The sequence below is a fragment of the Monodelphis domestica genome, chromosome 2 (assembly GCF_027887165.1).
Source record: "Monodelphis domestica isolate mMonDom1 chromosome 2, mMonDom1.pri, whole genome shotgun sequence".
NCBI lineage: Eukaryota > Metazoa > Chordata > Mammalia > Didelphimorphia > Didelphidae > Monodelphis > Monodelphis domestica.
This window is the reverse complement of record NC_077228.1, coordinates 451,629,959-451,651,710: the sequence shown is the minus strand read 5'-3', so window position 1 is coordinate 451,651,710 and position 21,752 is coordinate 451,629,959. Positions and strand designations below refer to the sequence as shown.

Here is a 21,752-nt window from a genome sequence, read left to right as displayed (position 1 = left end):
AGAAGAAAAAAGAACAAAGTTTTTGGGTTAAAAAGTCCTAAAAGTAGAAAGGAAGCCAGAAGTTTTCATAATTGATGATGTTAGATTCAGTGTAAAAAGATATCACATCTTGTACTTCTAGGTCTAGGGGGATATACTACCATCAATGGGTAAGAGGTATAAGAGGGACAGAGATCTGTCCTTCAGGTATTTAGGCAAAGATAATTCTACTCTCAACACTATTGCAGTATTGCTAAATGCTTTCTTGTCACTAGTTGAAACTCCAGTAGGCTTTTGTTAGTTTCTATGGAGAAAGTGAGAATTTAATGGAATTCACTAGTGTCAGCTTAAATATTGAGTGGATTTTAGAGAAAACACACTGAAGATTGCTAAGATAGAAGGAAAAAAATTGATCTAGATCAGACTTTCTATTTTTTTTTTACCTTGTTGGATGCAGCTTTGGGTCCTAAGAATTTTTTGGCCAGGGAAGGAGTATCACATAAAAAGTCTTCATATTCCCATTAAAGAAGAAGCACCCGTGGCTGATGATAGTGTAAGCAAATGGCAGTAAATCAGCAGGGAAGCAGCCCAGAAGCAGAGGACAGCAACAGTTAGTTCTACAAACCAATTCTACAAACAAACTAATCAGTAGCTTTAGAGGTAGAAATGAACAATAGTTATACAGAGTGGAACTGGGGTGAGGTAAATTGGTTAGGGAAATGGAACCTTAAGTGTTTTCCCAGCTAGAAAAATGTCCTAAGATGTGCATTGTCATGAGAATATTCCCTCTATGTGAGCTGACATGGAGAATTGTACATTTTGGAGTTCAAAGGGATTTTTTTCCTTTTTGTTTTGTTTATTTATCTTGTTATTCTATCCTAAATCAAAGTTTTGCTTTTTGATTCATTATTCTTAATTTTGCAGTGCATTATTCACTAGATTGGGGCTTCAGTTACCTGTCCTATACCCAAAATAGACTGTACTAAACCTGGGAATAACAATAAATTCCAAAGTCATGTGAAAACCCAGAAAAGTCACACAAAAGCTAATTTTTGGTTAATTAGTTAGTAAAAAACATTTATTCATTTAATTGTTTAGTGTTCTACTGTTACGTGCTATAGATGTAAATACAAGCTTAAAAAAAAGGCAGTCCCTGCCCTCAAAGAGCTTAAAATATTATTGAAGAAGACAATACACAGAAGAAATTTAAAAAAAAAAACCAGGATGGGTGGGAGAAGGAAGAAGTAGAGGTAACTGCTATAGGTAGTATTCAGGTAGTGATGGTAGTATTCAGTCATGTCCAACTTCATGATTTATATTGGATTTCCTTTGCAAAGATAAAAATGGTTTTCCATATTTTTCTTAAGCTCATTTCACAGATGAGTGAACTAAGGCAATGAGGGTTAAATAACTTGCTCATGTTTGAGACAAGATTTAACTCAGGAAAATGAGTCTTCCTGACTTCAGGCCTGACACTATACATTCTGTTACCCAGAAACAGTAGAGCTTGTGAGAAATAGGTAGAAAACTGTGGTGAGCCCCTTTGTTAAATAAAGAGGACTCTACCCTTCAACTAGAGGTTCCAATCAAGGGAGCAGAAGCTACTTGTGAGATGTGTGTACAAGACAGATTCAACTTTGTAAAACAATGAGATTTCCAAATGATGGATTTTTTGGGAAAGAAAGGCATGATTGAGAAGTCCAAGGTAATCTAAAAACAGTGTAGCTAGAGGAAAATGGGGACCAATTTTGGATCAAGAAAAAGAAATTCTTTCTAACAGTTAAATTTGTCACCAAATGGAATGACCTGACTTGTGAGACCTTCAGCACTGTAAATATTGTCGTGATGACCACTAAATGATCTCTAATAAAGAATATGGGAATATTTTTTTAAGTTTTTTTTTTTTAATTCTGTGACTTCTCAGGATTTTTTATAGTCTAGGATTTTATGGTTATAGTTATTGAAATCTTGCTCCAAATCCTATTTGCATTTATAACCAGCATATAAACCTAAGAAATTAGTGTTTAAGCAATGTTTACATGACTCTATTGAAGTTGTTTTTGTTTTTAAATAAAAAAGACCACTTAAATACCAGCTCATGAACTTATTGATTTTAGTTGAGTGGAGATAAATACTAGCATACTGCCTCAGGATGATTTTTTTTTTTTTGTGAGACATTATGTAGCGGGCACATTGATGTTCCTCCTTTTTGGTGTTTTTTTTTTTTTAATTTTACCCTTTATGCTTCAAATTGCACTTAATATCAGACTAGGATATCCTTCTTATCAAGCTGCCCGAATCTTTCCTTTGCCTAAGACTTCTGACTTTCAGCTTCTATTTGGGATTTTTAGAACATGATATTATAACCAGATTACCTTTCTTTCCCCATAAGCTAACTGACAATTTTCTGCCCATTTATTTTTTATTTTTATGGCATCTATAAATGTAACTTCATCAGTGTAGGAAACTTCTGGTATGAACATTCTCTTTGCCCTCTGGCAACATTCTCTTGACCCTCTGGTCACCCATCCAGTATATGCTAGAAGAAAGACATGAATTCAATCTTTCTGTTTCCAAATTATATCCCCTATGATTCTCTTCCTATTAACAATCTAGTAGTTACTGTGATCTAAAAGGAGTTTGGCTGTGACCAAAAACAATGCATACAGTTATTTCTGGTCATAGAACCATACATTTTAAGCTTTAAAATACTTAAGAAGATAAACTCTTTTACTTAATGGATTAGGAAACTATCACTTAGACTGGTTGCTAATTATCCAAGCTGTAGAGCTTGTATTTGGAACTCTCAGAATCCAACCCCTCCAGAATTAGTCTCATCTTGGTGGAGGGCCTTGAGTAGCCCAATGAAACCATCATGCAGGTTTACCCAAGATGGACAGTTTAGAGTAGAGAGTCCTTGCAAAAAGTGAACCGTAGGAGAAGGAAATGGCAAACTAAATAAATATCTTTGCCAAGAAAACCCCATGTGATGGTCAATGGGGTTGAGAAGAGTCAGACATAACCGAATGGCTGAAAAGCAATCTTAGAATGCAAATGTAGGACTTTCTGCTTGATAGCATTCTGCAATAGCTGAGCATTTTGCTGTCCTGAATTTTCTCTCTGGCAAAAACCTTTAAAGGCAACAAGAAGGAAGGAAATAAGTATTTCTTACTGCCTTACTGCCACACATGATGCTAAGTGCTTTACAATGATTATTTTATTCTCACAACAACCTTGGAAGACAGATGCTATGATTAGCCCCATTTCAGGACATTTCAGGAAATGGAGGCACATAGAGGTTAAATGACTTGCCTAAGGCCCAAAATTATTAAGTATCTGAGACTGGATTTGAAGTCAGATCTTCCTAACACCAGACTCGGCATTCTATGTACTGTACTATTTAGCTGTCAATGAATAGTGGAAAGATCACTAGCCTTAAGAGTCAAGAGAAAGAGAAATGCTAGCCCTACTTTTCTTGACCTAATACTCCCGAAGGAGAGGTCACTCCCAGCCTGCTCCTCTGATGTGGCTAGAATAAGAGGAAATCTTTAAGTAAAAACTGATGGTTATGAAATGACAAATTGGTTAAATTTAGCAAGAAAAAATCTGATACCATGGGGAAGAGCACTGGACTGAGAATCAGGACCTTAGTTTGAATAGCAGCCCTAAAACTGCTGTGACCTTTGATAAGTGTCTTAAGAGTCTATAAAATGTGGGGATTAGAGCAGATGCCTTCTAAGATTCCCAGTGATCTTATGAATATTTAAATGCCTGCCATTTTCTAAGCAGTGTGCTAGAGATACAAAACAACAAAAACAGCACTGATACCAACAAAACAATCCCTACCCTCAAAGACCTTACATTTTATGGAAAACTAGAAGATAATCTTGCTTTTCGAAATATTCCAGACTATTGTTGGGAGTGAAATTTTTGTTAACTTTTTGCATCAGCAAATAACTATTAAATATCAATATCAGGGGGTCCTGGATAATCAGTGGAAGCCTAAGGGGTAAAAAAAGAAGTTAATCAAGTGTATTTTCCCAGTGACAGAGGGACAACTAAATAGAAAGTCATCTCTGCCACCAAAGACAAAACAAACAAACAAAAAATCCAAGAATCTTTTCCAATTCTAGGCCTGGATAAAATACAGTGTACTAAGGAATGAATAGTTCTAAATGATCTAGGAGGTGTTGTACCCACTTTCCCAGGCCCTCTTCAAAGATACTGGCTTTCAGTGGTGGCAACTCCATCTGCTAGAAAAATTTATTTAAGCAGTTTATCATATGTGATAGTACAGGAAAAAATTTTAATAAATCACTTCAATTCAAGACTATAAGGCATCTTAGTGCCTGGTTGGAAGATCTGGTTGGAAAAACCAGAAAACATCTCCTTCGATCAATTGAACCCAAAGAGGTTCTAGTTGGAGCTGTGGATATAATGGCAGACCCATTCATCTCATTCTCCTCATTTCTGAAATGATGGGTTTGGACAGCATATCTCAGGTCCATTTCAGTTCTAACTATAGGATCCTAGAATGTAAAATCCTTGAGGGCAAGGATGTGTGTATCCTCAGGCCCTAGCACAGTGCCTGCCATATAAATGGTAATTGATAGAATCTTCTTGTGAGTAACAACATTGAATAAACATTTACTGTGTGGATAACACTATGCTAGATAATAGAGCAGATACAAAACAAGGTCTTGACCTTATGGAAGAAAAGGGAATGGTGTTCCAAGTCCACAGTTTCATTACCTTCTGCTGACTGGGGAGGGTTTATAGCTAGCATCTCACCATTTTAAGAATACATTACCCTGGCTTTACTTTTTCCTGTTTAGTGTTTTCCTGACCTTTTTCTGTATAAAATCTCCTTGGGTTTTGACCTAATGTTCTCAGACTCAGATTAGATAAATTCAATGTAAAGGAGACCTAGATCTTGAGTTTGAAGACCTCAGATTAAATCATGACTCTACTTTTTGGTACCTGTCCAAACTTTGTTAAATCATGTCACCTTAATGGGGCATGGATTTCTGTTCTGTAAGATGAGAGAGGTGGGATAGATATCTGACACCCTTTACAGCTCTAAAATCGATAATCCCATATTCTGCCATGTCTCCTGGATCTATTACCCTTGGGCAAATATGACTTTTTACCCCAAGGATTGCTTATTTATTAATACTAGAGTCTTTTGAATGAAGAATGGTCCTTCAATCTTTTTCAAGAAGCTATATGATTACCTTCCCACCTTCCAACCTAGTATGGAGCTGGGAAAGGAAGAGAGGACACTAGAGATAGTTAATCTTACAAAGGGGTAAAGTCTACACTATTTTAAACAGATTTACATTACTATATCTATTGATTATATTTGCTATAGCTAATAAGTGTTGCCATGCAAACCCAAATCTTTTCTTTTGTAAAAATGAAAACCCTTATCTTTCATCTTGGAATCAATACTATATATTGGTTCAAAGGCAGAAAAGCAGTAAGGGCAAGGTGATGGAAGTTAAGTGGTCAAATGTCCTGGGTCATAGAGCTAGGTAGGAAGTGTCACCCAGCTGCCCCTCCAACCTATTTTTAAATAGCAGAGTTGACTTTTAAAAATTAACTTTTGAAGGTAAAATTCTAAATTTTATATGGAAAAATTTAGTCCTTACTTTGGCTATGCAGCATAATCTTATAGCTTGTGTTTCCTAATAAATCTTTGACCATCATTATGTTTTTTGAGGTGCAAAAATTGATATTTACTCTATTTGGGATGAAGTGGTTTTTATTTTTTGTGCCAACACATCAAGTTCTACCAATTACTATGCCAGCTTACCATAATCACAATATGAAAGTCATTATTTGATTGTGATGCTTTCCCTAAAGAAAAAAAAAACATGAAATTTTTCAAAAGTACTATCTTCTCTCCTATTGGGAAAATTCTTATTAGTGCTCTAGGAAAAGTGAATAATTAACATCACTTTATTTTAACTAGTCCTAAAGGCTCCATTTTTTCTCTCTTTAGATGAAGAAGGCAGACTGTCACTTCAAAGCCCAGACGTATTTTTTCTATTTAAGCTCTGGATGGTTCCTTAAGGAATTATAGATTTATACCCTTTGCTGATGGCTGGAGATTTTCAATAAACAAAATGGAAAGTCACTTAAAGAATGTTCTCGTGGTGTCCTTTGGATTTTTGTTTCTATTTACAGCTTATGGAGCTCTTCAGAATCTACAGGTAGGTGTTTCTATACCTTGAGGTCTTCACAGGGAACAAATGTCTATCCATTTCTTGGTCTCTCTTGCTCACCCATCCCCTCCTCCCCAGGATCAAAATGCCTTGCCCATAGTCACACAGATAGTATCATATGGGTTCAGAACTCATATCATCTCAATAGGAGACCAATATTCTGTGAATAGAATGAAATAGGATAATTTTCAATAGAATTGGTATTCATTTTTTCCAAGACCTCCTAAAATAAGAGACTAACTTTTATTTTATTTATAACTCTTTCCCCCAATTACACTTTCTCTGTATCTTGCCAACAAATTACATGTTAAAAATTAAATATTTTTATTTTCATTTTCTGTTCCAAATTTTCTCCCTCTCCTTACCTCTCCTTATTGAGGAAGTACAAAATAGAACGCCCTTTATATTTATGAAGTGATACAAAATATATTTCCATATTAGCCATGTTACAGGGGGAAAGTAAGAAAAAGAAAGGGAAAAAATATGCTTCAGTCCGCACTCAGAGCTCATCACTAATCTCTCTGGAGGTGAATAGCATTTTTCATCATGAGCTCTTTGGAATTATAATGGACCATTATATTGATTAGAGTAGCTAAGTCTTACACAGTTGCTTATTGTTATAATATTGCTGTTATTGAGTACAATGTTCTCCTAGATCTGTTCACTTTACTTTGCATCAGTTCATATAAGACTTCCATGGTTTTTCTGAAACTATCTTTAGCTTTTCTTACAGAACAGTAGTATTCTATCACCAATCATCTACCATAACTTCAGCCATTTCCCAGTTGATGAGCATCCACTCAGTTTCCAATTTTTTTTGCCACCATAAAAAGAACTACTATAAAAATGTTTTATATATGCATCCTTTCCCCCTATTTGTTCTCTCTGAGATACAGACCCAATAGCAGTATTGTTCAATTAAAGGATATGCACAGTTTTGCAACCATTTAGGCTTAGTTTCTAATTGTTCTCCAAAATAGTTGGATCAGTTCACAATTCTACAGTGCATTAGTGTACTTACAAAATAAATACTACTGAATTTATGGATAGGAATTACCAAAACCTGGGATTAATAATTTGGAATGTGATTTCTTCCTCCTTTTATGGTAGTTAAGACAGAGTAGAATAAATCATTATTAATTATCCTCTGTTTTAAACCATTTGACTTTGAGGTCAGAGTCTATTATAGGAATTCATAAAAATCTCCTATGTGGTACCTTTAGGTTAGACCTTGGGCAAAGTAGAAGTAGAAAAAGTTCTGCTTTTGTGCCCGTTTTTTGTGCCTTGTGTGTTTTCTCACATTATTCCTTCTTTTTCCAGTCCTGGTACTCTCTCCTATCAAAAACTACTGACAGAAAAATATTTCTGTCTGTCTGTCTGTCAGTCTCTCTCTTAAAAACTTAAGTTAATACTTAAATACTTAACTTAAATACTTAAATAGTAAACTATTTAAGATGATCAAATATGGAATAGCCATAAAAGGGAGCCACAGTTTTAGAGTAAGAAGAGACCCTATGGATCATTTAGTCTAATTCCTTCATTTTAAAGGTGACAATATCATGTACTAGCTAGTTTTAGGTCACACGGAGACTAGGTTGTAGAGTGAGGTTTCCAACCTAAGTCTTTGGACTCCAAGTCTAGCATATATCCATACTTTCTACTAGATCAAAAGCTACTTCTCCACATTTTATTGTGATTAATTTGGCTATGGTTTGCTGGGAAAACTGGAGTTGAGAGAGGCTGGTGGCAATAATAAAAGATGCTTATTATGTGAGCTTTGGTGTGAGATGATAATAGCTTGAGCAAGGATGGTGGCAGTGGTATTGAAAAAGAAGAGGTAAATTGGAAGAGAGGAAAAATTGACAGGATTTAGTGACTAACTGAACTTGAATGCAGGGCAAAAGGAAGGAGCCTGAGATGACTCATTGACTGGAATAATTATGAAAAAGAGAAGTCAGTTTTGGTGGGGTTAAATGATGAGATCAGTCTTAGACATGTTTAATTTGAGAAAAGGGAATGATATAGGCAGGAGGAAATGCAGAATTGCTCTAGAGGAGTTATAATCCACAAAGAACAGAATTTTAGAAGTCATGAGAGTTCTTGAACTTTCAGAGGAATTGTGTACAAAAAATGAAGAACCAAAGATTAAGGATAGCATCATGGAGAAGAATTTCAGGAAGGGGGGCAATGTTAAGTAATTAGACCAAATAAAGAAAACAGAAGGAAAGATTGGAAAGGTATACGGGAAATCTAAAGATTATGATAACTCAAACTAAATTAGAAGGGAGTTTCCAGAAGTAAGTGGTAAATACAAAGAGAGGATCTGTACAAATTAGGTACAAGTTATGGGTTACCTGCATGATTTTCTAAAAAAAAGTTCTTGGTAGCCCTTTAAATGTAAAGAATGAATTAGTGATAAATTGTATTAACAGAACTGGGGAGAAAGGATGCTTTTTATAACTATCTGACAGTATTTAGCATTTTTTCTGTGGTCAGAGCATGGTGGAGAATTCTCCCTTTGCCCTTAGGTATATTCATTTTCTGAGAGGCAGCTAGATGACTCAGTGGATAGAATGCTAGGCCTGGAGTCAAAAAGACCTGAGTTCAAATCCAGCCTCAGACACTTACACAATTCACTTAATCTCTGTTTGCTTTAATCCACTGTAAAAGGAAATGGCAAATCACTCTAGTATCTTTGCCAAGAAAACCTCATGGACAATATTGGTTTTCTATGGTCCATATGGTCATGAAGAGTTAGCCACAACTGAACCAAGTAATAACACATTTTACCCAGGTCCTGAAATTCTGGTATGTTACTCTGATAGCTGGGAGTAGTTAGGTGACTCAGTGGATGGTGTTTCAGGCCTAGAGATAGGAGTTTGTGGGTTCAAATATGGCCTCAGATACTTCTTAGCTGTGTGACTCTGGGCAAGTCACTAAATACCAATTACCTGTTCTTTACTGCTATTTTGCCTTGGAATCAATACTCAGGACTGATTCTAGGACAGAAGGTAAGGATTTTTAAAAAGGAGTGGGCTGGGAGGATAGGAAGAATAGGACAGAACTGGGAAGGTGCTGTTGAATAATTCTGTCATTTTCCTCACAAATTTCCTCCTCATACCACTCTCGTCTACCACATGGTAAGAACATGGCTAAATGGGATGCTTGTCTGAACTTAATAGGGTGAAGGTTTTAGAATATGTCTTTTGGGGACGAATTAGTTCTTATCAAGCATTAAGCCTGGTTCTCAAAGTTTGAGGCTAGATCTTGTTCCTTTTATTATCCTCAGTATCCTAGATCTAGTAGATACATTTTGATTGGTGAAAAAACAGCTAGTGGAACTGCTTATCAGATAGATTTGGGGATGCTTGTTAGGATAGCAGGAATCTTGTAGTTGAGTTTTTCCTCAAGGCTAGCTGAAATATCAGAGCACTTCACACACGAGTCAGTGAATATTGATTTTTCTATGAAAATATAACACTTTAAAAATAACAGTTTGAGTCAATGGCTTTATTTAAGGAATCAATTAGTCAATATAAGGTATATTCCTTCCTTCTTTCTTTCTTCCTTCCTTCCTTCTTTCTTTCTTTCTTTCTTTCTTTCTTTCTTTCTTTCTTTCTTTCTTTCTTTCTTTCTTTCTTTCTTTCTTTCTTTCTTTCTTTCTTTCTTTCTTTCTTTCTTTCTTTCTTTCTTTCTTTCTCTCTCTCCTTTCCTTTATTCCTCTCTTTCTTTCCTGCTTCCTTCCTTCCTTCCTTCCTTCCTTCCTTCCTTCCTTCCTTCCTTCCTTCCTTCCTTCCTTCCTTCCTTCCTTCCTTCCTTCCTTCCTTCCTTCCTTCCTTCCTTCCTTCCTTCCTTCCTTCCTTCCTTCCTTCCTTCCTTCCTTCCTTTCCTCAGAAAATAAGTCAGAAAATGTCTGAGACCAGAATTCAACCTAGAACCTCCCATCTCCAGGTCTGACTTTCAAACCATTGAGCCACCTAGATGCTTCCCAAAATGTTTTTTTTTTTTCAAGAATAATTTTCATTCTGGAAATTTGTGTCATAAAAGAGGGAGGAAAAAAAATGATAGATTTCATTTTTTTTCTGGTTTATACAAACTTGTCTGTAATCCTATGACTACATACTACTACTATCATGTTATGGTTACTTTGGTGTGCAACCAAAATATCTACTTTTTATGAAAGAAGAGTAGCTCATGCTCACCTTAATTTACTTTTTAGTATTAAATTCATTATATCTCCTTGATAACTTTTCTAAGTTTTCTACCCTTCCTTTTCTAAATTTATAAATGAGGCTTTTTTCTTTTCTGCTTCTGAGCATTTAAGAGATATTTTTAGTATAAAAGTACATTTAAAAAATTGATGTCTTTTATTCTATATGACCTTAATTTCTAAATATGTCTCTCTTCTGTCAATCAAGTTTGACATCATATGCAGTCTCCCATTTCTACTGGGAAGATAGGAAATAACATCCTTGCACCTCTTCTTTGCCTAAACTAAGGCTAATCCTGTTAATTTAATAGCATTCAGTTTTTTTAAAAATCCTTACCTTCTGTCTTGAAATCAATACTATGTATTGGTTCCAAGGCAGAACAGTGGTAAAGGCTAAACAACAGGGTTTAAGTGACTTGCCCAGGTCACACAGCTAGGAAGTATCTGAAGTCAGTTTTGAACCCAGGACCTCTTTTCTCTAGGCCTGACTCTCAATTCACTGAGCCACCCAGCTGCCCTCTAACTTTTTATTTTTATTCTCCTTTCCATTTACATTTTAAAAGACATTTTATGCATTGTTTTCTTGGTTTTGTTCAATTTACTTTGCATCAGGTCATATTTCTTCTCTTTGTTTTCCTTTTATTCATTATTATTTTTAATAGGAGAACACTCTATTTAATTCATGTGTCACAATTAATACAATCATATGGACTAGCATCTGTTTTAAGTTCTTTGCTACCCTAAAAATGATGCTATAAAATGTTAGTGGGTCCTTTTCTTTGTACCCCCATATGAAACTTGAGAAATGGCACTTATCACACCACTTATGTCCTACCAGTGAACCAATGAATTTAAAAAAGAGAGACACATTAATTTTTTATCTTGGCCAATGTGGAAACTTGTAATTTGTTTTGCTGAAATATGTCTACCATTAAATGGTTTTTCTTTTTTTTTCTTTCTCTGATGGGGCTGAGGGAGACAATGGCAGGGAGAGATTATAAATTCATGCAAAATGAAATAATTTTATATAAAGGGATAATTTTTATTTGATTTTAAAAAATGTCAGGACATTTTCCAATTAGTTGAATTTTTTTCTTTTACCCCTCTCTTGAATTCTTGTAACTATGTTTTTTGTTTGTTTGTTTGTTTGTTTTTTTCACAGAGCAGCCTAAATACAGAGGCAGGACTAGGGGTTGCTACACTTAGTGTTATCTATGCATCTGTGATTGTGTCTTCCATGTTCCTTCCTCAAATTCTTATTAAGACATTTGGATGCAAGTGGACCATAACCTACTCCATGTGCTGCTACATTATTTTTTCAGTGGGAAACTTCTCTGCCAAATGGTATAACTCCTCTTCTAACTCCTAACAAAAACTCTGACCTTCAGTCAACTGCATTCTGCTGTTCACTAGGTAGAGGGCATATATATATATATATATATATATATATATATATATATATATATATATAGAGAGAGAGAGAGAGAGAGAGAGAGAGAGAGAGAGAGAGAGAGAGGGTGGTGGGCAGAAATATAGGATTCCAAAAAAGATCCGTTGCCTAATTGTAGCCTTCTTTGTCCTCTAGCAGCATCACATAGCTTCCCAGTTGAAGAAGCCAAGACTTTCTTATCATTTCAGCACCTTCAGTGTTTGAAATGCCTGGCAATCATCTACGTAAACTTTTCAGTACCAGAATTAATTGGCATTTAGTGTATTCTCTCCACATGTACCTCAGCTAAAACATTATGTTACTCATTTCTTTAAGTGTGATGGTATAGTGATGGCTCATGGTTTATTTTTCTATTCAACTCAATTATAAAAAAAATTTTTAAGTGTCTACTCTGTGCCAGCTGAGTGCTAAGTGCTGAGAATAAAAATTAAAAATTAAAAAGTGAAACAAATGAAAAAACCCTCAAGGAGCTTATAATATAATAGTGTAGTGGAAGACAATGTACGAAAGGTACTTGGGAAAAGGGGGGGTGGGAACATCATGGGGTACTTGGCACAGGCCATTTTGTTATATGGAGGTCAAACCAAGCATAGTTGCAGATAAAAAGTGGAGAGTAAGCCAGAAAGTCCATATTGTGCTTGTTATAAAGAGAGGCTTGGGGAGAAGTTTCGTGTTCCACTCTCTAGCCCTCCTGTCAGAGTGGAGAAGAAGCTAAGACATTTGGGAAGGTGCTGAGTATCTAAGGCTGAGTTGACACGATGATGAGATTTCAAGAGATTGACTTATCCTGGTAGGGACATTTTGGAAGTTCAAACAAGGCTACATCATTTCTCTCAAACAGTAAACATTTATGTTGACTAACTGAGGTTCTCTTTTTGTAGGTATACCTTGATCCCCACTGCCATAATCCTTGGTCTAGGAGGAGCCCCACTATGGTCTGCTGAGGCTAGTTACCTTACAATGAGTGGAAATGCTTATGCACTGAAGGCAGGAAAACTTGGGAGAGATGTCGTCAACCAGTATTTTGGCATCTTCTTTCTCATATTTCAGTCCTCTGGAGTCTGGGGGAATTTGATTTCTTCTCTTGTGCTTAAACAGCAAATTTACCGAGGTAAATTAAAAAGCTGACTGAAATACTGCTTCAAGAGGAGTTGCAAATCCTGCAATGAACAAAGGAAACATGTTGATTCAGTCATTCAAAATAAGTTTATTATTTTAAATTAGCAAAGCTCTATTTTCTCTCTATCCCATTCTACCTTCCCAAATGAAAAAAAAACACCAATAAAAAGGATATTAGAACTATTGTACTATATACATATTTAAGCAAAACAAATTCCCTCACTGGCCATATCAAAAACATATGGCACAATCTCGATTTTGAATCTAGCCCTTCTCTTTTGGGAAGTTCATGAGAATGCTTCATCTTTAGCCTTCATATAAGTCTAGTAGTGATCTTGTTGGGACAAAGGATATGCATACTTTAGGGACTTTTGCGGGGCATAGTTGCAATGGTTTTTCAGAATGCCTAGACCAATTCAAAGCACTACCAACCATGGATTAGTATGTCAGTTTTCCTGTAGTCTCTCCAACATTTGTAATTTTCCTTTTGTATCATCTTTGCCAATATGGTGGATGTGAAGTGGAATCTTGGAGATGCTTCTCATTTCTCTGATTATTAGTGATTTGGGAGCATTTTTTTATGGCTGTTAATAGCTTAGATTGCTTCCATTGAAAAGTACCTGCTCATATCCTTTGATTATTTATTTGGGGGGAATTGTTGCTTCAGACTGAGGACATTTCTTTGTTTCCTTTTCCATAAGTTTTGAGGGAGCCCAGTTTTATATATGATGAACTTTGGAGGATTATTTAGTCATTGTTTTACCTTTCAGACTTTCTACATGATATAAAATTAACTTGACTTACTTTCCCCACCTCCATAAACAAACAGAATCACCCCAGTTCTCAAATAGGTTTAAGGAATACATAGTCCTTTTCATCAAACCAACCATGTATTTTAATCATATATAACAGGAATCATTTCAATAATAACAAATCTATTCCCCATTATTGCCAAGAACTCTATCATTTTCAACTTGACTCATAACCTCAGTGTCATCCATGATTCCTTATTCTCATTTATCCATATATCAAAATCTTATCAGTCAGTGAGTCAACAATTTTCATGAAGTGCTTACTATATATCAGACACTGCTAAATAAGTACTGTGGACACCAACAAGAGTAAAATCATTGCTCCTTGTTTAAGGAAACTCATCTTCTAACAGGAGACAACACACAAATAACCATGCATGTAAAAGACAGCGTGTAAAGGAAAGTAATCTTCAGTGAGAAGGCATTGAGGAGAAAGGAGAAATGGTAAAAGCCTCTTGCAGAAGATTAGATTCAAGATGAGCTTTGAAGAAAGCCAGAGAAATTAGGAGGAACACGTAGAAGGGAATCATTTCAAGAGTAGGAGATTCCAATGCAATTATATATTTGGAAGATGGGGTGTCATATTTGAGGAAGACCAGTGTAGCTGAACTGTAGAATGCATGAAAGGGAATGAAGTGTAAGAAGACTAGAAAGGTCAAGCAATATTTCCTTTTCCTACTTAATGAATAAGGAGACTGAGACTCAGAGAGTTTAAGTGATCTGCTCATTGCCCTGCAACTAGTAAGGGACAGAGCTGAAATGTGAACCCAAGTCTTCTGGCTCTGAGCCTGGGGCTCTTTCCATTATACCAGAAGGCCTGCTGTCAGGAGGGTCTGAGGGAATTAAAATTTCTGGGTTTTAAGAAACAGCAACACACTTGTAACTTCACACTGTTATGACCACATGTAATGTTGCCAAGTTGGAACTGCTCTAGAATAATCACTCTCTTTTGTTTTTTTCCCCTTGTACTTTAGCAAGGGTGTTTGGTCATCTGCCAAGCAGAATTGGAAAAGAGGATGCACACGTTTGTCTTAAACACTTGAAAATGGAATCAAAATATATTCCCTCACCACTGCCTTTCCCCCTCTCATCACTCAAACATTGCCATGGAATCATGGTGTAGAAGTCCGTCTGAAGTTTTAAAGTCTATTCTTTCATAATCATGAACCATTCCAAATCTAACACCTTGTAATAATAGTTCAGAGTCTGTCCAGAATGTTTTTTTTTTCTTTTTCTAATCAAGCAGAAAGCTGCTTCACATCATAATGATACCTGCCTTAGCACTCTTTAAGTAGGTCTGTGTCATTTTGTCCATTTCTATCACGGTAAGAAAACCTAAATTAAGATTAAAGTTCAATCTTGATAACCTCATTAACATTGTGGTATTTACATTTCTTGATGGTAGAAAAGAAACTTTTACTTCTAATCTACATTCAAACAGATGAGCATCATTTTCTAAATGATAAAGAAGGGAGATCTGAAAGAGACCTGAGGAAGCATTTATTCAATCCCCTTTATTTTCTACATGAAGCAACTAAAGGCGAGAGAAGTGAATTGTTCAGTGTCATATAACTAATGATAAACTTATTAATAAAAGTTAGTCCTTTATCTTTTGATTTTTTAATTTTATTTTCCCCTAATTAAATGAAAAAAATTAACATTCTTTTTTAAAATTTGGAGTTCCCAATTCTTTCCCTCCCTCATTTCCTCCCCTCTCCCTCACTGAGACAATAAGCAGTCTGATATAGATTTTATCTGTGTAATCATGTAAAACAGTTTTTCATATTAGACCTTTTGTGGAAGAAAATGTGAATAAAAAAAAACAAATAAAGAAAGTTAAATATAGAATAATTTGGTCTGGATTCAGACTCCATTAGTTCTTCCTTTGGAGGAAGACATCTTTTTATCATCAATCTTTTGGGATTGTCTTGAATCATTGTATTATTGAGAATAACTAAGTCATTCACAGTTTTTCATCATACAATATTGATATTACTGTGTACAGTGTTCTCTTGATTCTGTTCAATTAACTCTATATTAGTTCTTGTAAATCTTTCTAATTTTTTTTTGAAATTATCATTTTTTAGCACAATAGTATTCTATTAAATCAAATACTATAATTTACTCAAGTATTCCCTAATTGATAGGCATCTTCTCAATTCCCAATTCTTTGCCACCATAAAAAAGCTTTTATATATATATAGGTCCTTTTTGTTTTTGCTTATTTCTTTGGGATATAAACTAGTGAAGTTATTGGTGGGTAAAAGGGTATGTAGAGTTTTTTAATCTTTGGGCATATTTTACTCTTCAGAATGATTGAATCAATTCACAGCTGCCCCAATAGTGCATTAGGGTCTTGATTTTCCCATATCTCCTCCAAATTTTGTCATTTTCCTTTTCTGTCATAATAGTAAATCTGATAAATGGAAGGTGGCAACTCAGTTGTTTTAATTTGAATTATTCTAATTAATAGTGATTTAGAATCTTTTTCATATGATTATAGATGACTTTGATTGCTTCATCTAAAAACTGCCTGTTCATATCCTTTGACCATTTATCAGTTGGGCAATGCCATATTCTTATGTGCTTTAATCATCTCTATCTTTTTGAGAAATGAGGCCTTTTTTAGTGAAACATGTAAATTTTTTCACTGTTATAATTAATATTTATTATCCACCATCCTATTTCCCCCTTGTTTATCCTAATCTCTTTCTTTTACCCTCTACATTTTCAAAAGTGTTTTGCTTCTGACCACCATCTCCCCAATTCGCACTGCCTTCAATCACCCCTCCCTTCTCTTGTCATCTTCTTTTGTATTTTCATGTGGGGTAAGATATATTTCTATATGAAACTAAATATGTATGTTCTTCCTTTTTTGAGCCAAATCTGATTAGAGCGAGTTTCAAACACTCCCTGCCCTACTTACCCCATCTTACTCTCCACTGCAATAGCTCACATCATTTTGTATGAGATAATTTACCAAATTCTACCTCTCTTTTAACCTTTCTCTCAGGGCTTTTGTCTTTCTTGCCCCTTAGTTTTATTTATTTATAGATATCATGCCATTATATTCAACTTAGACTCTTACTGTCTGTCAATGTATACTCCTAACTGCCCTTGGGCATTTTTATTTGTAATTGTAATTATTTGTAACTCTTATGAGTTACAAATATCATCTCCCTATGTAGTAATATAAGTAGTTTAATATTATTGAATCCTCTGTAATTTCTCTTTCCTGTTTAACTTTTTATATTTCTCTTGAGTATTGAATTTGAAAGTCAAATTTTCTATTCAGCTGTGGTCTTTTCATCATGATCGAAAATCCTCTATTTTGTTGAATACCCATTGTTTCCTTCCTGAAAGATCATGCTCAGTTTTCTTGGGTAGTTGATTCTCAGCTGCAGTCCTAACTCTTTTGCCTTCTGGAATATCATACTCCAAGTTCTCTGATCCTTTAATACAGAAACTGCTAAATCTTGTGTTATCCTGACTGTGACTTCACAATATTTGAATTGTTTCTTTTTGGCTGCTTACAGTATTTCCCCCTTAAACTGAGAATTCTAGAATTTGACTCTAATATTCCAGGGAGTTTTCACTTTGAGATCTCTTTTAGTAGGTGATAGGTGTATTCTTTCAATTTTTATTTCACCCTCTAGAATATCAGGGTGATTCTCCTTGATATTTCTCTTTTTTTTGTTGTTGTTCATGGCTTTTAGGTAGTCTAATGTTTTCATTATTTGGCTCAGTTCAAACAATATTTTCCAGGTTAATTTTTTTTTCCAATGAGACATTTCACATTTTCTGTTGTTTTTTCCAATCTTTTGCTTTTGTTTTGTTTCTTGATGTGTCATGGAGTCATTGTTTTCCATTTGCCAAATTCTATTTTTTAAAAAATTATTTTTCTCAGTGAACTTTTGTAACTCCTTTACCACTTGACCAATTCTACTTTTTAAAGAAGGTCTTCTCTTCAGTGAATTTTTACATATCCTTTTCCATTTCATTAATTCTTTTTAACAATTTTCTCTTAGATTTTTATACCTCAACTGGCCTAATCTCTCTTTTAAGATATTTTTTCTTCAGTATATTTTGTGCATCCTTTATCAATCTGTCAACTCTATTTTCATGATTTTCCTGCATCATTCTCATTTCTTTCCCCAATTTCTCTTCTACTTCATTTGATTTTTAAAGTATTTTTTTTGAGATTTTTTTGGGAATTTTTTTTGGTCTTGAAACCAATTCACATTTTTTCTTTGAACCTTTGGTTGCAGCAGTATTGGCTTAGGTGTCTTCTACTGAATTTGTGTTTGGGTCGTCCCAGTCACCAAAGTAACTTTCTACGCTGAATTGTTTTTGTTGTTGTTATTGTTGTTGTTTGGTCATTTTCCAGTCTTTTTTTTTGCTTGAAAAAATGTTTTCTGTTCCTCTGGTGAAGGATACACTGTTCTAAACTTCAGATTGTTTGTGTATCTGCTTTCAGAAAGCACTGGGGATCTGTAAGTTTTCAGCTCTTTCAAGGTGGTCTGATCTAAGGAGAGGTGTGTTTACTACTTTCCTAGCCTGTGATCTGTTTTGTGAGAGACATCAGGTACTTATTTCCACCCTGGAACTGTGGTCTGGGTCCCTTACCCCTACCCCTGGGATTGTGCCTTGGGGGCTTTGATCTGGATATTTGTGTGGGCAATATATAGAATCCTATACCCAGAGGCAGCAACGAGACTCCCCTAATCTCCTTCTGACTGATAGTCTCATTTTTTTACCTTTAACTACAGAAGCTATTGCAATTGATTCAACCATTTCCAAAGCCCGAACTGACATGCTCATTAGGCCCACATTTCACTTGCTCCTAGGATGAATAAATCTTTCATGCTGACCTTCTAAGTTATCTTGGGCTTAAAAATTGTTTGACCTTGTGCTTTGTGGATTCTGCCACTCTAGACTTCGTTTTGCAACATTATATCAAAGTTTCTGGCAGGATAATTTGGAAGAGATTGGAAGTGGCACAGTTCTTTTTCTGCCATCTTGGCTCCACTCCAATATTATCTGAATCTTTTAACTCCTTGTGCAGCATTCTCCCCTCACCATAATTTGTCATGATATTTTAATGGAAAAAATAAATAGATGCGAGATGGTGGGTATTACAAATATGTGGATGTTGTAAATATTTGGCTGAATGGCTAGAACCAGGGAGTAGTCATTTGTGGGTCCATCTTAATTGCAAAGATCTCCAGGGCACCATAAAGATTTAAACTTGTTATTATGATGTTTGACATTTTTAGTTATGGTTTGGAAAGAGTGTTAAATAGTATCATCATATGTGTGCACACAAAAGATTTGGAATGGATAATTCACTGGATAAATAGAATTCATAAGTGTTTTGATGATAAGAAAAATTGGGTTAAAAAAAGAAATGAATTATAATAGAGAATATATAAGAAGCTTCATATATAGACTAAAAAATAAACTTTACAAGAATAGAATAGAGTTGGCAAGATTGGGCAGTAATTTTGTTAGAAAATGATGTGTGAATTTTAGTAAACTTTAAAGTTAATAATGAATTAGTGGTGTGGCCAAGAAAGCTGATATTATCTTAGAGATGGATTCTAGATCATCATTCACACTGCCTTCAAAGTGAATTTCTTTAAGCTAGATGAAGCCATATTACTATCTTACTCAATAAATTACAGTGGTTCCTTATTGCCTCTAGGACAAAATCTAAATTCCTTCATTCAATTTTTAAAGTCATTCAAAATGGTTCTAACCTTCTAGTCTCACTGTACATTTCCTTTCAACATTGTGAATTCCAGACTGAATTTCTCCTTATACCTCATACACAATCCTATAATTTTTTTCTCTATACCTTTGCTACACTCCAAGCCTGGGATTCCCTCTCTCCTAATCCCAGTTTTATATACTCCCTTTCTTTCTTCTAAGTAAGAAAACTTTCTTCATGAAGCCTTTCCAACTATTGCCCCCACTGCTAAGGTAAGGTGGGTCAGGATTCAAACCCAGATCTCTGAATCCAAATCCAGTGCTCTTTATTGTGTTCTATTTCCAATCTAGATTACCTAATAGACAAACTAGATCTATGCCAAGAGACCTCCGAGTGAAACAGAAAGCAGAAATCATATTAGCCTTTACTCAGAGAAGTCTTGCTACATGGTACCATTTTAAAAACATTTTCTTTTACTAGCTCGTCATGTTCCTATTCATCTTTACAAACTATTCTTCAACTACAATCTTGAATCTTTGTCTTCTAGGTCTTGAGACAGTGGAGAGGCTGTGCATGAAAGATAAACTCTAAAGGCTTTTGTAGGAATGAAGACTTCCATATATAGCTAGGATGGTCCTCAGATAATAGATAGGCATTCTGTCACTTGTCCCATATTTGGCAATAAACAAATTCAAATGATGAGGGGTTGGTTATTGCTGATAAGAGTTGACCTCCAGGCAGTGCATAGTTTGGGGAGAGGTGCCTGAATTTTCAGTTGGTAGGCATAGCCTTTAAGGACCGAAGGCCATCTCCAAACCATGTTGAGGATCAGGGCAGAGCTCCAGTGATATGATATTAAGTGATTTTTAAGTATAAATTGTGTGGAGAAGATTTTTGAATCTGGGTGTCAGGGGGCTACACAAATCCACAATCTATCATTGCTGGATTCCAGAGATTTACTATTCTGTTTATTATTTGAAACCAGGTGAATAGTATCAGTACTCTAATGTGTTTATGTTTTTATTATACTGAAGCCACAAAAGAAGAGCTACTGAACTGTGGAGCACAGGATTGTTATTCAAGAAGCCCAACTACAAACAATACGAACACTCAGCGCCCCCAATCTAATTTAATCTACATCCTGCTTGGTATCTATACTGGTATGTGGCTAGAGTAAATACAATTTAGTTTTCAATAGTAAGGAAATTGTGGACAAGTGAAGTTCTCTTCAGTTTTCCTGTGTTTACTCAAAAAAGACCACCTCCCCCCAGCTTTATACAATTTTTCCCCTAGACAATATCTGATAAATTTGTGCGGGACTGATTTGCTTTGGCAGGTCTTTCTCATGTGAAGTTACATATATGATTTATTCCTATCCCAGTATCTTGGCAAAAATAATCCTAATGGATTATTGGATAAAAGGTAAGAGGTTCAATGAAACAAAACTGTCATATTTGGTGGTGATCTCCCTGGAACCTCAGAAAAATCATGTTGTTAGAGCCAATATTTCATGGAATTTCACTCCTAGAGTATGTGGTGGTCAGGTCATCAAGTCAATTCTCCACTGCATTCTTGGTGGTTTTCTATCCAGAACAGCATGTTGGGAAGTTATTTTGTATTTTATGTTCCCATAAGAGCAAAATTGCTCATCTCTGTTTGCCTACTTGGTGTTCACAGGATCCAGAGAATCATTATAAGTAATTCAAATATGAGAACTAAGGTCATATTGAGCTGATTTCTCTTCCTCAAGGTAGCATTCTTTATTCCATTCTTTTGTGTCAACCATCTAAAAAAGATCTATAACCTATAAGGAAGAGAACATATTCCAATGCTTCCCAAATTTTGTGTACAAAAGGTGTTTTTTCTTTTTTAAAAAAAATCATCCACAAGGTAATGAAGTAGAAGAGTAAAAACAGGGAATGGGGTCTGATTGCCGGATTGGGCTCCAATCTCACTTTTGCCACTATCTAGTTGTGTGACACTATGGAAATCTCAACTTTCTAGACCCCAGTTTTCTCATCTGTAAAATGAGCTGATTGGACTTAAAAATCTCTATAATACTTTTCAATTCTAGAACTATAATCCTTTGATCTTTAAGGTCTTTCTGGCCTTTTGTGCATACTTGTTTTAAGTGTGTTTGTGTTTTCCTCCTTTGTTCCTTTACAGTGAGTTCATTTTTAACCTTCCTTAATATTGACATTTCATTGTTTTCCTTTCTTCCCTGCAAAAACAAAAAAAGAATCTC

The 21,752-nt window shown here is 35.2% G+C and overlaps 1 protein-coding gene across 9 annotated transcripts in view; it reads left to right on the top strand.

The window, feature by feature from the left end:
* LOC100032638 (protein unc-93 homolog A) overlaps positions 1-21,752 on the top strand; it is a 212,407-nt gene that overhangs the window by 157,562 nt on the left and 33,093 nt on the right. For 8 of the 9 annotated variants that reach the window (XM_001381563.4, XM_007484894.3, XM_007484893.3 and 5 more), the window contains 4 exons: positions 5,984-6,194; positions 11,579-11,760; positions 12,748-12,977; positions 20,542-20,667. In XM_001381563.4, the coding sequence (XP_001381600.1) occupies positions 6,108-6,194; positions 11,579-11,760; positions 12,748-12,977; positions 20,542-20,667 (625 nt within the window). In that variant the 5' untranslated portion in view covers positions 5,984-6,107. The remainder of the gene's footprint in view (positions 1-5,983; positions 6,195-11,578; positions 11,761-12,747; positions 12,978-20,541; positions 20,668-21,752) is intronic. The other variant, XM_016429010.2, reaches the window with a different exon arrangement.